General features: G+C 38.8%; 1 protein-coding gene across 2 annotated transcripts in view; it reads right to left on the bottom strand.

Moving 5' to 3' along the window:
- The window catches only part of lars1b (leucyl-tRNA synthetase 1b), a 56,373-nt gene that overhangs the window by 8,651 nt on the left and 30,273 nt on the right, over positions 1 to 17,449 (bottom strand). For both annotated transcript variants that reach the window (XM_048603601.1, XM_048603602.1), the window contains 9 exons: positions 15,356 to 15,568; positions 14,862 to 14,919; positions 13,702 to 13,765; positions 11,824 to 12,007; positions 8,932 to 9,022; positions 8,665 to 8,805; positions 6,955 to 7,095; positions 4,785 to 4,895; positions 611 to 721 (listed from right to left, as the gene is read on the bottom strand). In XM_048603601.1, the coding sequence (XP_048459558.1) occupies positions 611 to 721; positions 4,785 to 4,895; positions 6,955 to 7,095; positions 8,665 to 8,805; positions 8,932 to 9,022; positions 11,824 to 12,007; positions 13,702 to 13,765; positions 14,862 to 14,919; positions 15,356 to 15,568 (1,114 nt within the window). The remainder of the gene's footprint in view (positions 1 to 610; positions 722 to 4,784; positions 4,896 to 6,954; positions 7,096 to 8,664; positions 8,806 to 8,931; positions 9,023 to 11,823; positions 12,008 to 13,701; positions 13,766 to 14,861; positions 14,920 to 15,355; positions 15,569 to 17,449) is intronic.

Raw genomic sequence — 17,449 nt, 5'->3', positions numbered from 1 at the left:
CCTGTTCCTATGATGCTGCTTGGCCTGCTGTGTTCATCCAGCTCTACATCTTGTTATCTCAGATTTTCCAGCATCTGCAGTTCCTACTATCTATGATTGAGATCAGAATGACTCGGAAGAAGGAAAAAGGACACCTTGTTGAATCCTGAGAGGTGGTGCTACTGAATTATGTTTCCTTAATATTTTTCTCCACCAATATCATCTATTACTTTGTCTGTGTGCGTTTAGGGGATTAAGGGGTAGAATTAAAATTTAATAATTCATGTTTTGCTTGTCTGAGGTTACAATGCATTTAGTTGTAATAAATAGTAGTTTCTTCCTAAGGACAGAGACTTGATCAAGTGTTTTCTGTTAACCCGTGCTCATTAGACAAGTAAATTGGGGACTTCGAATAACTTGATTAAATCTTTAACTTTGGTGACAATCCAGGAGTAGGGATACTCAAGTATCAAAGCAATTTCCCAAGTGGGTTGTGACTGGGGGAATTGATCTATGATTGTTAGTCTATTAAAATCTCTGGAGAATAAGACCTTCTTCTCCAGTCTTGACTTCAACCTTTACACAGTTTATTATAAATGCAGAAAACATACACCGAAGGAGAAACATTTACCTTGATCATAGCAACAAAGGGCATGACTTTCTTCATATACTTCTTCAGCTCAGGCAGGTCTTTCAGTTCACCTGCAATGATTTTATTGTCTGGCAGCTGACCACCATTTTTCTAAAACATAACCATTCACAATGGAGTCAAAGATTTTGCAAATATATTCATTGGAACAGAATATCCAAAATACTCAAACATCATTATTTGTAAACTTTCTCTGTCAAAAATCTATTCAATCCACAAAAATATATATTACAAATATTTTAAGTTTTATTAAATCAATGAGAATACTCTGAAAATGCTGCTGTAGCCAGTGGTACCAAATATAGAATTTTGTAAGTTTGCCTTAAATGAAAATCATCCAAGTCTTGGACAGCAGAACTGTCTTACTTTATTATTTCATGGACTGTTGGCAGCGCTGACATTTGTTGTCCATCCCTAATCATTCCTGACCCGAGTGGCTTGTTAGGCATTTCAGGGGCAGGTAAGAGTAAACCACATTACTACGCGTCTGGAATCACACCTAGATTAGACCAAGTATGGTCGGCAGATTTTCTTCCTGAATAGATATTAGTGAACCAAAACAATATTTTAACAGCTGCCTTCTGAGGAAGGGTCACCGGACCCAAAACGTTAATTCTGATTTTTCTTCACAGATGCAGCCAGACCTGCTGAGCTTTTCCAGCAACTTCTGATTTTGTCTCTGGATTACTAGTCCAGTGACATTATCACTAACCCACCAACTCATCTGGTTGATCATAAACTTCAAGAAAACCCTGTGACAGTCAACTATAATTAATCTATCAATTTTATTTGGATGAGAGAGATGAAGATAAATGATTTTCCAACTTTATTTTAGAGGGAAGCAGTCTCAAACACTACCTCATTGAACGTGGAGTGGAGTGGTTGTCCGTTTTGGATCAATTAAAAAAAATACTTTTTTACTATTTCAATAATTGAGATCTAAAAAGAGATTTGGAGATTCATGTATACAGATTACTAAACACAGAGATCAGGTATGAAATATATTCAAAGACACTAAATAGATAGGATAACATTTGATCAAAAGGCTAGAATGGAAAGAAGCAGTTTTGCAGCAGATGTGCAAAGCCTGTGTCATATCCAATAAAGGCATGACATATGAACATACGAACAATGAACAAGTGTAGGCCACATGCATTATTTTCAAGGTATGTAAGCCATGTTTATCACTTTTAAGATAGTCCAGACTAAATAAAATTCATCTTTTGGAACAGACTTTTCTTTCACAACGGAAAAAAATGTGCTACACAAGATTGCCTCAACTATCCAAATGGCTGCTTATTTTAAGATCTTCAGAAGAAGTCCATCAGGACACAGGCAGTTGTCAGCCTACAGCTTCAATAATTTGCTTGGTATGACTTCTCTGGCGATTGCGATTCACCATGGTTCATCTCCCGATTTAAAGCTACTTCTGGAATATTGCACATCCCCTCTACAGTGAAGGCTGATGGAAAATACATGTGCCATCTCCTTATTAATTCTCCTGACTCACTTCTTATAAGAGCAATGTTCACATTGTTACTCCTTTTGTTTAAATATTTATTGTGATACTTAACATCTGGTTTTATATTTCTGGCCAGTTTTCTCGAATACTTATTAATTTTTAAAATCATTCTTTGCTGATTTTTTAAACTCTGTCTGATATTCTGCCTAACATTTGTCGTAACACAATCATATGCTTTTTGATCAAGATTGATACCACTTTTAACCTTTCTGGTTAATCATGTATAGTTGGACCGTCCCTTGGGACCATTCTTACTTGCTGGAATGTATCTACACTCGGAAATATTCGTTTAAAATGTCTGCCTCTGCATCTCTATTGACCTACACTCCAACCTTGGCCAGCTCTTCTTTCATGCCCTCATAATTCCCCTTATTTAAAGTTTAAGACAAAAGTCCTAGGCTGAGTTCTCTCTTTCTCAAACTGAAATGTAAAATTTAATCATATTATGGCTGATGCTACCTGGGGGGTGCTTTCACTATGTGATCATTATTTACACCCACCTCATTGCACTGTACCAAGTCTCATATAGTCTGCGAGAGACTTCTGAAGAAGGGTCTAGGCCCGAAACGTCAGCTCTCCTGCTCCTCTGATGCTGCCTGGCCTGCTGTGTTCATCCAGTTCTACACCTTGTTATCTAACATAGTCTGCTCTCTGTTTGGTTCCAGAATATTCTGTTCTGAGAAACTATCCTGATAACATTCTACAAACCCATTTAGGCTATCTTTGCCCATCTGGTTTTTCCATTCCATATGTAGATTTAAAAAGTCCATCATTATTACCATGATTATTTCTTCTTTTAATGATCCACCCTATTGTGCACTTTTACCGTTAGGCACCCTGTACACTACAGCTACAAGTGACTGCTTGCTTTATCATTTCAATCTCTACTGAAACTGTTTTCACATTGTGGTTCCTGAAATTAGGTCATTAGGCTTGTGATATTATTATTGACTAACAGAACCACCCTTCCTTCCATTTTTACCTAGCTCACGGTCTTTTCAACATGTCCTTTACCCTTCAGTATTCAGATCCTAATTCTTGGCATCCTGCAATCATGTCTTTGTAATGGCTTCCAGATCTTACCTATTTCTATCTGCATTCTCCATTCACCTGCTTTGTTTCAAATGCTATCTGTACTGAATTCCTCATCTCTGACCGGCTCTTGCAGCCAGTACTTATTTCTGTGGCTGGTCTGGTTCAGTTTCTGGTCAGTGGAGGTTTAAGCAACAACATTTAAATGTCCTGGGGAGATTGTTAGATTCTCTCTAGTTTGAGATGGTCACAGCCTGGCACTTGGATGGTGCAAATGTTATTTGCCAATCATCACTCCCAGGCTGAACCTTGTACAGATCTTACTGCATATGAGCTTCAGTATCTGAAGAATTGTGAATGCTGTTGAGCATTGTGCAAGTTTCACTGAACATCCTGACTTCTCATATGACAAAGAGAAATTCATTAATGAAACAACTGAAGATGATTGGGTTAAAGTCACTACCATGGAGGAACATCTAGAGAAATATCCTAGGTCTGAGTAATTGTCTTCTAAAAATCACATCTTCCTTTGAGAAAGGTGTGGTTCCAGATAGTGGAAAGTCTCCCTCTAACTCCTTTTGCCACTGTCTTCATTTTGCCAGGGTGCCTGAGTGAGACACTTTGTTAAATACTACCTCAGTATCAAGGACAAATTCAGCGCTTTTATCCATTTTTGGGATCCGAGGAGGTCAGGAGCTGACAGAACACAACCAGAGAAGGTTGTTGTTGAATGCATAACATAGATCATTAAGAATGTCTTGAGAGTTGAGTATACAGGAAATATAACAGATGTACAACAAAGTATAGCTGCCATCTGAACTTATTTTTGATCAGATCAATCAAGAGAAAAGCCCACAATTTTGAAGGTTGTATATAAATATGTTAAAGTTGTTTATCCTTCTCATCGTTATAGATACAGTCATCAAAAAGACTCAGATGATCCTTGAAACAGTGACATTGTTTTTGAGGACAATCAAAACTCACTTCTCAATCTAGAGGATACTGTTAGTGAGAACTGTTACTTTATTAATAAATGCATTGCTTGCATGGAAAGTATTTCTTTGCTTCTAACTTTTAGTAATTTGCTGCCAATTATGAATAACTAAACCAATAAGTTAACTAGCAACCTTTGCAGAGTTTAACGAGCAAAATAAGTTTTCAAACATCCATTAATAACACAGCTCCAGATCTGATATGTGTGCTGCAGCATATTCTAATTGCCAGGAAAAGGTGGTGTAAATTCACTAGTGGAGGATCAGGGAACACAATAGTTAAAGTTTTGGCACTGACTGTCAATTTCTGAACAAATTCTAGGCCTATATTACAGCTGGCTATGATTAATCAACACCAAACCAGCCACACAGTCCTATGAAAAGGGGTTTAACATAAATTTCACAAAATTCGGAACAGGGGAAAAAGGGGAAAAGTAAAATATTTAAACATTATGATCATAATTTTTAAAAATATTTAGGTATTTCATACAACGCTAATGTGGGAACCAATTGTGGGGGCAAGAATACACAAAACTAAAGCAATGATTTAAGTGCTGTATGCTTACACCAGAAACCAATACAATTCACATCAGGAAACATTAAAACTTGCCTCGTAGTGATTACGCAGCAACAGAAGTGTAGTGTGTTGCCATGGAGGGTAGTTCTTTGCCACATAGATATTACAATGAGAAGGCTTCTGTGTTGGTTTTGGATCTCCTTTCTGTGTTGGAACATTTTCATAACAGTTAAGTACAATAGATATAGTAACAGGCACAGCCCATAATACTTGTACATAGAAACCAATTAGCAAATTAAAAATCACCAACACCCATTCAGCAACATCAGGAATTAAAGGTACAACCTTCAGACAGTTTTGTAAAATATGGATCAAAATAGCATATATAAACATTGTTATAACAAAGGAACTTTGTAAACAAGAACACGAGAGATCAGTCAATTTCAATATTAAAAGTCTCCTTTGTGACGGCAATGTTTACAAATTTCTTAAGTTTGCTTGAATAGTGTTGGATGATATCAGAGTGATTAAATTACAGCTGTGGATATGCAGGACCTACAGTGTTCTGTCATTCATAGTGCAAATCCTTCACTGCTAACATATGCTAGAAAAGAAAAATAAGTCGAGTTTACACGTGGAAAATAATCTAAAAAGTGCTGAATATTACAGAAAAAAAGCAGATTGACAGCTACTCAAATTTGCTTTCCAATAAACAACAGAAAACAAAGCACTCGTGGTGAATTTTGGTGAAACTCAGTAGGACTGGTAGGTTTTCCAACATCCACAGTATTTTGCTTTCCTTTCTGAAAATGAAGCAAGATTTCATCTTATCACCTTTCTATACCATTTCAATTAGCTGATAGGGGTGGCCATATTAAATTGCTTCACACAAGGTCAAACCTAGACTCCACTCAGCAACTCCTGCAGTCACAGATGGTATTGGGAAAAATGGAACGTCCTACCAACTAAACCATATCAATAGATGCAATCAGAAATAGTATGGCTACTTTATTAAATCTTATAATGCAACTTCATGACTGTATCAAAACAATGCACTGAAGATTTTCCAATCAGACTACTCATCAAATGTTAGTTGGTTGGTATGCTACTAATACCTATGCAACAGACTAATACATGCTGGCCTCTCCACCCACCGATGATTCTATGCAAATAAATCTGAACCCACAATGTGGCACTAGAGTTGACAGCTTAACATTGGGGTGGTGGAGAGTGTCCAAATGTCTGTGAATCCTAAGGCTGGAGTGAGATTTGTTTCATAAGTAATAAGATGGTTAATACTAAAAGAAAGCAGCCAGACAGAAGTAGGTTGAATGCATGGGCAACAGTATTGGAAGCTTTTTAAAAAGGGTTCCAATATTTTTTACATGCTAACAGGGCTCCTGCAGCATGGTTCAAGTTGATTTTGTGGGTGCAATATTTTAAAATTAGGGTGTTTAAACAATATGGAGAAAATAAAAACAGGATCATCTGTTTCTAGTAACTTGAAGGAAACTCAAATCTGTTTTCAAAGATATTTCAGAATTTTTCCAGTTTTCAGCATAAAATTTTGCAACTCATAACCATAAATCAGTGTCTTTTAATTTAATAGGCAGACAAAATGAACAAAGATTTGGTCCAAATGATGTCTGGTCAAATTCCTCATCAGTTATGTCCATCTACTGAGCATACTGGTCAGAAAATCAGTCTTACTGAGAAACATGTGCTTCTTTCTTCCTGAACTGCTCTAGTACATAACTTAAAGGGATTATACTAATGTCAGGAGAAGTAAAAACAAGTTTTAATTCAGGAGATAAGGTGGGGGAGTGGATTTGGGTAGAATGCTGTTCAGAGATTTGGCACAGGCTTGTTGGGCCAAATGATGTCTTTCTGCAGAGTACGGATGTTATGATATCAGTGAGAAAGTACAAGAATGGAGATTGGGGTTGCTAAAGCAGCATAATATTTAGTTTTATCACACATAATTTTGAAGTGGTTGGAGAGAGTTGGACTTGTCACTCTTAACACAGACAGATCAGATGGGAGTAAATTGTGCATAGCAAGGGAGAAGGAAGAAAATGATCACCAACGCTATCCATCATCATTAGGCAACAAGGCCATTAAATTGCATTGGTAGTAATTTGACAGCCGGGTTTATCTGCTCACAGCGTATTTCATAAACGTTGCTTAGGAAGGAATAATAAAAGAGGGCTTGTGCTTTGTGACCAATAGTCAGCTTTTTAACTGTTGATACAAATTTTCCTACTTTGCCTTTTCCAGAAATCATATAATTCTTGGCACGGAGTCGAACATCGTGAGCAGTTTCCATTAAGTATTGAGATGAACGAATGAGGATTTCATCCACATGTCCAGCTACTGGCCAGCTTGCCTTCATCAGTGACTCAGTCTATAAAAAGTTAAATATGGGATTCAAGTTCAATATTAAACACAAGTCATATAAACAGATGTTAGGCACACATTGATTCTCTAATGTAATGCAAATGCAGAGCACGACTTTCGAAATAAAATTTCAGTGAAATAAAAGGTCTCTAAATTTTCATTCAGCAGGACTTAAAAATGCCTTACTTATAGATTTTTCTGCACAAAAGCTGGTTATCTAGACAGGCCATTTGTCTTAGTTGAGCCACACTCACTTCAAGATCAGAAGGTTGTAGGTTCAAGCGTCACTTTGAATAAAAAAGTTAAAATGCCTCCTCTGTCCTCTCAAGTGGATGTAAAAGGTGCATCCTCTGTACCACCAATTACCAATACATTTTCTTTCATTCTCAATTCCGTTTGTGGAATTTTGTGGTTGAGTAGTTGCTGCGTTACGTGCATTAGATTTACAATTATTATGAAATCGTTTAAAGTTATCCCAATACATTATTGTTAGGATCTTTAGAGTTATTACAAAGATACTTCAAATTGCATAGATGCAAATTAAAGGTCTTGCAAATTTGAAGTTACAAGTATGAACTTGTCCCCCATTTTGGTTTTACTTCCATCACAGCTTTCAAAGAATTCCCAAGATGGGAAATCTCTCTGCTGCTTTCAGCGATTAGTAAGGGAATGGGTGAGCTGTCAATATTTATTTTTGATCCAACCAAGTAAACAGTGACTGGGACTTCTTATGATCAAAAAGGACATTCCTGGTATTTATGGTTTGTTGGAAATGAATGTTTATAAGGTTCAGGGCAAGTTGGAAATGTCTAGTCCTGAAGAAACGAAAACTGAAGTTGCTGGAAAAGTTCAGCAGGTCTGGCAGCAATTGGGAGGCATACATTGTGTGGCAGATTGCTGCATTGAAGGCCTGAGATCTCAGCACTGGTGACGGGGCTCAGTATCCAACAAAATGTTTACACGAGGTGCCTACTACTTTTCTCGGTTCATGGGCATATCACGAAAAGCACCTCTGCTGGCTTTGGCTGTTTGCATCTCTAATCTACTCGCTTGCTTTCCAAATCCATGGGAAATCTGGACAAACAGTCTTAAATTTTAATCTGGTTCACATTTTCATGATTGAGAAACTGATTTAAAAATGTAACAAGGCCTCCTGCTGGGTAACAGTGGGTCACAGACATACCATGATAAAACAGTAAAGGCCAATTCTGCAGCAAGGTGAGGGTCATGTCTTCCAATTTTTAATTTTCATACTCTCTCAATCCTCTGTCAATCAGTATTAATCTCACTGTTCTAAATAGGCTACAGCATGGACTCTACAGCACATTCACACGAATAAAAATAGAACTGACTGTGGATTAGAGGGATCCACGCACAAAAAAATGTTGAGCCCAACAAGAATAACTTAACTGTTTAACAAGTGATTATGCTTGATTACACAGCTCAAATTAATTAAGAGATTATTACTTCCTCCCAAGATTTAGTTTTTCTAGATGCAATTTTAAACAGTACAACTGGTCTTTTTGTTCAAGTATACTGTGTTAGTTATTGAAGAGCATTATTTGTATATCCGCACCTTGCCTAGAAGTGCCCAGATATGCTCACAAAGGTGGGGACATATTGGAGCCAGCAGCAGAGTCTGAATTTCAATGAAGTGGAAGACCAGATCCTGGTGCATTCCTTCCACAGCAACCTCACGGTACTTGTCCTTTGCAGCCTGGAACATAAATTGCAAAATCATCATTCAAAGCTCCGACGCTCTCTCCCTGGGGCTTAAATTAAAATAGAGAGAAAAAAAAATCCCTGGCAGGATGAATTATTCATTTTCAGCACATTAACATACCTGAAATTCAAAGAAACCTGTTTTCAAAGCTTCCTTAAACATCATTTTCTCATAATGCTGCTCAGTCTTCAGAATGCCAGCATTCATCTCACTGGAATAATAGTGAAACCAGTAGTTTAGCCACATATGCCCAAAAGCACACTCAACATTTTGCAAATTAATAACAAAAATAAAGCAAATGTGGTCTACATGTGGTCATCAATAATAGCTGTGGATAGGCCATTATATGTGAAGTGAATTTATTTTCCACCTCCAGTCAAAAATAAATGTTAGACTTCGAACACAAATTGGTTCTCTTCTGTTAAAAAAAAATACCATTTTAGTTAATCCATTGTTGCTGTCAAACACCTTACTAGTTGAATATCCAATTATAGGGTTTTCATTTCCTGTATGCTTCCTGGAAATAAATTTCACGTTTATTACTCTGTATAAAAAACACTTCCTGACACCAGTTCCAAAAGGTAAGTAAGTATGGGGTAAATTGATGCCCCAGTTAAAATCTCACTAGTAATAGCCCACATTTACTTCTTTCCATTTCTTTAATGATAACCTCACAGAGGTTAACCACGCCAGTTGATAAGCCCAAGAGTTAAAAATTGAACCTGGTCCATTGTGCAATTACACCATAATCACAGACGTGATGCCAGCAGCAGACAAACATACACAAACATTCACCCCCTTGAGCCTGCTCCATCCCAGCATTCCTGCCAACACCTGTTACCCTTTCACTCCTTGATTAACAAGAATCTATCCGCCTCTACCTTGAAAAAAAACTATTTAAGGGCTCTGCTTAGATCATAGAATCCTTGCACTGCGGAAACAGATAATTTGGCCCAATAAGTCCACACCAGCTCTCCAAACAGCATCCCACTCAGACTCACCTCCACTACCCTATCGCTGTAACTTCTCTTCTCTCAGGATTAATCCACCTAACCTAGACATTCCTAGCCACTATGGAAAATTCAGTATGGCCAATCCACCTAACTTGCACATTTTGGACTATGGAGGGAAACTGGAGCAACCAGAGAAAACCCACGTAGACATGGGGAGATGTGCAAACTCCACACAGACAGTTGCCCCGAAGCTGGAACTGAACCTGGGTTCCTGGCGCTGTGAAACAGCGGTGCTAACCACCGAGCCACTGTACCACACCACTACCTTTTCAGGAACAGTGGTCTAAAGTATCATGACCTTTGAGAAAAAAAATTTCGTGTTTTGAACAGGCAACTCCTGATTTTTAACAGTGACCCTTAACACACTGTGAACAAATTTGCTGTCTTGTCCCAGATGACAAAAGTTGTGCTTTACAGCCACCATTTTATCAGTGCTGTTTGCTTTTGTCAGTCTGCCCAGACTGCTACAGCCACTGCTTTGCAATAGTCCATAACCAGGTGATCAAAAGGAAGCAGAGTATAGAGAAAATCTGGGGATTTTAAAATCTGATGAAATGCTCATGTACAATCCATAACGAGTGATGATGTCCTGGATACTTCCTCCTTCTCCTGAGCTGGTTGCTGAAGGTCTGGTGACAAAGACTGCATCATGTTGGCCAGGCTTTGGCAGATGCAGCAGACCAAACTGAGAGACATACAAATGAATGACGAACATGGGTAGGCCACTCAGCCCTTCAAGCCTGCTCTGCCATTTAATAAGATAATGTTTGATCTGATATTAACCTCAACTCCACATTCCTGCATATCCCCAATACAATCTTTCATCCCCTCACCCATGCCCTGTACAACTGAGGCATAACCTCCCTACTTTTGCACTCAATTCCCCCGACAATAAGCCACAACATGGTTAGCTTTCCCGATTACTTGTTGTGCCAACATACTACTTTGTGTGATTCATGGTGAATTGTATCCTACCCTCCACTTTGAGCATCCAGGCCGCTGAACTATTGGTGGTGGTACTGATAGTCAACTTCACAACATTGCAACAGGACTCTGACAGCAGGAAATCTTTCTTGCATGGTCTGGTAGCTGAGATGAGTCAATAGGCATAGAGTAGGTACTACTTCTCGCCAAGCAGCCACACACTAATCTGACATGGTATATGGACAGTAGGAATTCGCCAACATTACAGTTTATGAATAGTTGCACATCAAATAGCATTCAGGAAATGGGGGCCTGTAGGGCTGCAGTATGTCTCCTCTCCGAAATGCAACATCCACAGAACCACTTATGGCTCACTGCATCGTTGGGAACCACACTATATTGGCAAGGTATGAGGGCAACTTTTCCCTTCTTCTGTCTGCTCAGATAGACAATTAATTTCTCTGCCTTACCTCCCCAGTGCAGCAAAGTACAACAAATTGATAAATATTACCCACTCCAGCCTGGAAGGATCCTCACACAGAAATTGAAGGGCTACAGTGGCTCTGATGGCATTGACAGAACTTTGAATGGTAATATCTTGAAACAGCATGAGGAGTGCATAGTGATGTTTAAGACGAGACTTTCCTGGAATATCCGAGATCAGATCAGTGTTAAATGCTGACTGATGTCAAAATTTGCCCACTTTGCATGCTTCCCATGCATTCACTGATACATGAATTATCACTCTTTCAAATCTATTGATCAACCATACACTGCCAGAAGGTGTTGGCAATAAACATCTGCCAATTTTTCTGTGTGCCAGTTCCCCAGTACTGAAACCAGCAGCACTACATTTCTGATACCATTAAGCTAATTTTATATGAATCTATCATGCTTTCTATCATAGAAGTAATTAATAAAGTAGAATGCAATAAGACTGAAGAACTGTAAGGAATTTTTAAAAGAAGTTATTTCTAATAAATGCTATTATAGTATTACTGACCATTACAACAACATTAAGGAATGTTGCAAGTATTTTGGAAGGACATCTTCAAATACAAAGGCCATTCAGTACCTGGCAAAGACTCGGTCATTGAAGGTGTTGGCAGGTCCACTCCGAAGGCTCTCACGATTCGCAATCATCTCCTTAACCCATTCCACCCAAGTATAGAGCCTCAGGATACCAGCATCAGCCATAGTTTCTACAAAGTTTGCATCTTCCACAGTGTCACCAGCATCAGCAAGAGCAAGGCGCATTCCTGGGAACAAGATTGTGCCAAAGGAGTAAACAAGATGGTCTGTTTATGAATAATCTGATCTGGCACTGCCTCTTAGGACTAAAATATAGTCAAGTACTTTAACCACGCAGTCTACAGCAAATCAAATACATTTGGTCTCCATTATTTAAATTAAGATTATACCTTTAGGCACCACAGTGATACTTTTTTGTTACTTACCTCCTCAAAATTTTTCCTAATTTTGGAAATTTATCAGATTCATACCTTCACCGAATTTCCTTATTCCACTCGCAGAGTTTACCAATCCTTTTGCAACTATAACTCTAATTGTTCTTGCAATTCCAAGATATACGATATAGTAGAGAGGAAGAAGTTATAGTCCATTGGCAGGATCATAGAATCCCTGCAGGATGGGAGCAGGGATTCAGCCATTCGGCCCTTCGGATCCACACAGATACCTCTGAAGAGCATCCCACCCAGAGCCACCCCCTTCCCCTAACCCTGTAACCTTGCATTTACCCATGGCTAATCCAACTATCTTACATATCCCTGGACACTATGGGCAATTTGGCATGGCCAATCCACCAAACCTGCACATCTTTGGACTGTGGAAGGAAACTGGAGCACCTAGACGAAACCCACACAGACATGGGGAGAATGTGCAAACTCCACACAGACAGTGGAATCGAACCAGGATCCCTGGAGCTGTGAGGCAGCAGTTCTAACCAATGAGCCAGCATGCAGCTAAAGATAATTCTATAGCATGTTAGGAGGACCCTTGCGACATAGTGATAGTGTTCCTACACTCTTAGCTAGAAGAAGCAAGTTCAAGTCTTGCCTGCTCCAGACATGTGCAATAACATCAGTAAGCAGATTAATAAGACATATCAGCAATTAACTGTTTAGGGGCTCATAGGTCATAGTGGTATTGGTCCTGCCTGTGAGCAGGAGTCCCAGGTTTAAGTGCCACCTGCTCTAGAATTGCGGACCAACAAGTTGATGAGAAAATATCAATAGCACAGCAAGTGTTTGAAATGTACAACCAGATAAGGTGATGGAACAAATTCAATAGTAACTTTCAAAAAAGACTCAGATGTACACACTTGAAAAGGAGTCCCAAGGTGGTCAAAGGGGCTTGGCATAATTTCTCATGTAAAAGGTAAAACCTGTAACAAAGCATCATTTCCTCACTCCTGCACAAAAGTGCTTCTATTATGGATTTTTCCACCTGTATTTTCATCATGAAATATCTGTGCACCTGCATAGCTCAATCTATGGTCCTATTAAAAAATCTGTTAAGTATATTAGTTCGAGTATACATGCTTTCACTGCTCTTTCCCCACCCCCTCCCCTCAAAATCATTACCACGAGTTGCAACAGTCACTTATCTGCCATTCCACTCATATCCTCCTGCAATATTCTGGGAGTTAATTGTAAGTTATTTCTCAATTAATAATGCCACAATAACTCATTAGAAAAAATGTCTTCATACTGATGACAGTACCTGGTAAGCCAACATCACCACAAAAAGATTATAGTCCACAATTGCACTCATCACTCACAGTACAATCTCATGTAAGTAACTGCTCTATACTGGCAATGCTGGTCAACTTTAGAGAGAAGCTGCAAACCCTAATGAACAAAACTCACACAGTAAGGTGAGAACAAGTTGCTGGTGAGACTGGGAGGCAGCAGGAAGGAGGAAGATCACTCACCATCTGCAGAGAATTTTTCCACAGCTTCAGTCAGGGTAAGGAAATTCCCTGTAGATTTAGACATCTAATGGAAACAGAAGTGGCACAAAGTGACAAAGTTAGGCACCACTGTAGAGTGTAGATTAGAGCATAAAATTACAAAAGGATGGTGATAGAGTAAGTTAATGAGCAAAACTGCAGTAGATGGCGTTCAATGTAATCAAGGATGAGGTTATCTGTTTTGGACCAAGAAAGGATAGATCACGGCATTTTCTAGATTTTCAAAAAATTCATTCTTAGGATGAGGGTGTCACTAGATAGGCCAACATTTATAGTTGGCACGAAGTTAAATACAGTGGATGTCCAACGATACTTGGAGGTTTAGGTATATAGATCTTTACTTTCTGCTCCTGCTCGTGACATTTTAATCAGGAAAGCAAGTGGAATGCTGGCCTTTACATCTTGAGGACTGCTATACAGGGATGCAGACGTTATGCTGCAGTTATGTATAAAATTCCAGTTAGGTGCCACTTGGAGTAACATAGATCCACGCACCACACCGGAGGAAGGAAATACTGGCCTTGTGGGGAACATAACTTAAGTTTACAACAATGATACCTAGAGTTCAGGGGTTAATTTACGAGCAAAGATTATACAAATTAGACCTGCTTTCTCTAGAAATTAGAAGGTTAAGGTGGTATCTGATTGAAGTCTTTAAAATATTGACAGGAAAAGACATAATGATAACCTATTTGCACTGGTTGGAGATTCAAGAACTTGGGGGCATAATCTGCGAATTATAGCCAAACTGTTCAGCGAGATGCTATGAAGCACTTCTACGCACAGAAGGTGGTAGATGCTTGGAACCCTCTTCCACAAACAGCAGTGAATGCAGGATCAGTTATTAATTTTAAATCTGAAATAGATAAATGTTTGTTGTGTTATGATATTAAGGGGTATGGACCAAAGGCAGGTATATGGATTTAGGCAACAGATCAGTCGTGATCTCATTAAAATGGTGGAACAATAAGCTATTCAGCTCCTCAAGTCTGTTCCTATGTTCCCAGAAGTTTATCAGGAACTTATGCATGTGGAACATATTAAATCCAATAATATGTTAATTCAGTGGAAACCTCACAGTTCATAAATTGTTCGTTAACATAGTAAAAATTATAGCGTACCTTTTCTGAATTCAGTAGTAAGTGTCCATTTGCTCTTACAGCTTGAGGCCATTTTGATCTACAATTTAAAATAAAAAGTTAGTTGCGCAGAAAAATATTTTAGTAATAGTCTCCCCTCAAAAGCACGCTTGTCCCCTTCAACATACTAGTATCTTTAGTCAGGATAACAAGGTTGCTGAAGTTCACTAATGACCCTCTACATATTTTTAAATCAACGTGCTCAAACATGTTGTGAGACACCTCTGGAACAGGTGGGGCTTGAATCCAGGTCTTCCAGTTCAGAAGTAGGAACTATGCCACTACTCCACAACAGCCCCAGTCATGACTCTCAATACCAAGAGATGTGCATTTTAAGGAAATGATCGACTCAAAGACAACCCCATTTACATTAGCAAATGTGTAGGCACTCCCGACAAGCAGATTGTTTTCAGCATCATGCTCTTCCAGTCATGCACCTCATATATAAATCTTGTTACTGAACGATGTGATCTCACCTGTCACTGGGCCACATGGCTACATGGTTATACAGGTAGTAGGAGAGATGATTTGGAACCAAGTCTTTCCCAGAGACTCGTAAATCTACAGGATACCAATACTCAAATTCTTTTTTCAATTGATCTAGATTCTGTTTTGGAATCGCAGTCTCCGGGAATGGAGCAGCCTTCAAAAACACATAATCCCAAACTTCTCTGGTCATCTGTTCTGGCCTGAGAGAAAAAATAAAAAATACATATCAATGCTGGCAGAAAGGTATGATTGTGGAAGGAGTGCATAATAAGTGCACTTTAAAAGAAAAACTGACCTACATCATGAATTAAGTTTATGACTGTTGAAAATTTATTTCAAACAAAAGTCACAGGAACAAAAACTGGATTTGAAATTAGATTTCACAGGTGAAATAACCAATAGATACAGCATCTAGTCCTTAAAATCATGAAGGAATAGGATTTATTAACTCCAGCTTGTGGTGCTCAGTGGCACTAAATGGCTTAAGTACATTGATTGAAAATATTCTATTTATCTATGAAACTGCAAAAACCGAATTGGTAACAGGAATTGATGGGTCAAGAAATATTGGAATTTAATGTCTTTAAAAAACAACAAAATCATGTTGCAGTTAGACTAGCATGAAAGGCTAGCCTTGCTTTGTTGACCTATAACCAGGATTTTTCTTTCAGCCAGAGGATGACTCGGTTTGCATTTATTATTCGTTGTTCATTGACGAGGGGATAATAGGTCACCTTCTTGTAAATAACTGAAATTACTGAGCTAGCCCCTTAAACTGCAATTGCTGTGGCTTTGCACTTACATAGGTCACAGCAGCTAAGGAGAGCAGATTTTCTTCCTAAACTAAAGTTTTTCATGACAATTTGATAGTTCCAAGATCATGAATTTTAAGTCCTGGCCTTTGGATTACTAGCCAATAACAGAGCTGCCATATGAATATACTCTTGCTATTAAGAACAAACGTGCACAGATAGCTGAATACTTTGGACTGCCGATCTAGATAGAATGACTTCACTTAAACTTGAAATGACTTCCCTTCATCAATCACCCTTCTGTTACAAATGCATAGCCTTTGACGACAGTATTGCCTCTCACTGAATCGGGAATAAAGAGGGACAATATCTCCGACACATCTTTGGCACTGGAAGCAGTTCAGAGGAGATTTGTCAGCGCGGTTCCAGGGATGAAAAGGCTGTTGGATAAGGAGTGGTTGAATAGCTTGGGTTTGTACTCGCTCGAATTCAGAAGAATGATAGGGGATCTGATTGAGGTACATAAAATGCTAAAAGGGGAAAGGGGGCTGATAAGGCGAATGTTGGACGGACATTCCCCCTTGTCGGACAGTCTCAAACAAGATGTCATAGAAATAGAGTGAGAGGAGATAGGTTTAGAACTGAGATGAAGAGAAATTACTTCTCTCAGAGGATTGTGAATCTGTGAAACTCATTGTCCAAGGGTGCAGTAGAGGCAGAATCCATCTAAAGACTCAAGAAGGAAATAGATTTGTTTCTGATGAAATGCGAGGTACAGGGCTATGAGGAGCAGGCAGGAAAGTGCAGTTGAGAACAGGAGGAGATCAGCCATGATCATGTTAAGTAGCAGAACAGGCTCGAAGGGCTGAATTGCCGAATTGCCTACTCACACTCCTAATTCCGATGTTCTTCTTTACCCTTTTATGTCAGGCAGGTTCCTGATTGGAAGAGATTAACAGCCCCAATCAAGGAACTCAATTTCTTTGAGGTCCAGCTGGCCGACTTTGTTATATTCACAGCACGACTGCCATCAGTTCAATCTTAAAAATAGACTATCACTTGTTTTCAGCCTTTAAATTAATTATTTTGGAAACACAAGATATTATTTCATAGATAGTAGGAATTGCAGATGCTGGAGAATCTGAGATGGGTCTTTCTGAAGAAGGGTCAAGGCCCGAAATGTCAGCTTTCCTGCTCCTCTGATGCTGCTTGGCCTGCTGTGTTCATCCAGCTCTACACCTTGTTATCTCATATTATTTCATCCATTTGTTTACAGATAGCATTACATTCACTACACAATCAACCATAACTGCCAATTATTATTTTGAT

The sequence above is a fragment of the Rhincodon typus genome, chromosome 12, assembly GCF_021869965.1.
Source record: "Rhincodon typus isolate 14 chromosome 12, sRhiTyp1.1, whole genome shotgun sequence".
Taxonomy (NCBI): Eukaryota; Metazoa; Chordata; class Chondrichthyes; order Orectolobiformes; family Rhincodontidae; genus Rhincodon; species Rhincodon typus.
Note: the sequence above shows the minus strand (reverse complement) of the source record. Positions and strands in the feature narration are given on the sequence as shown.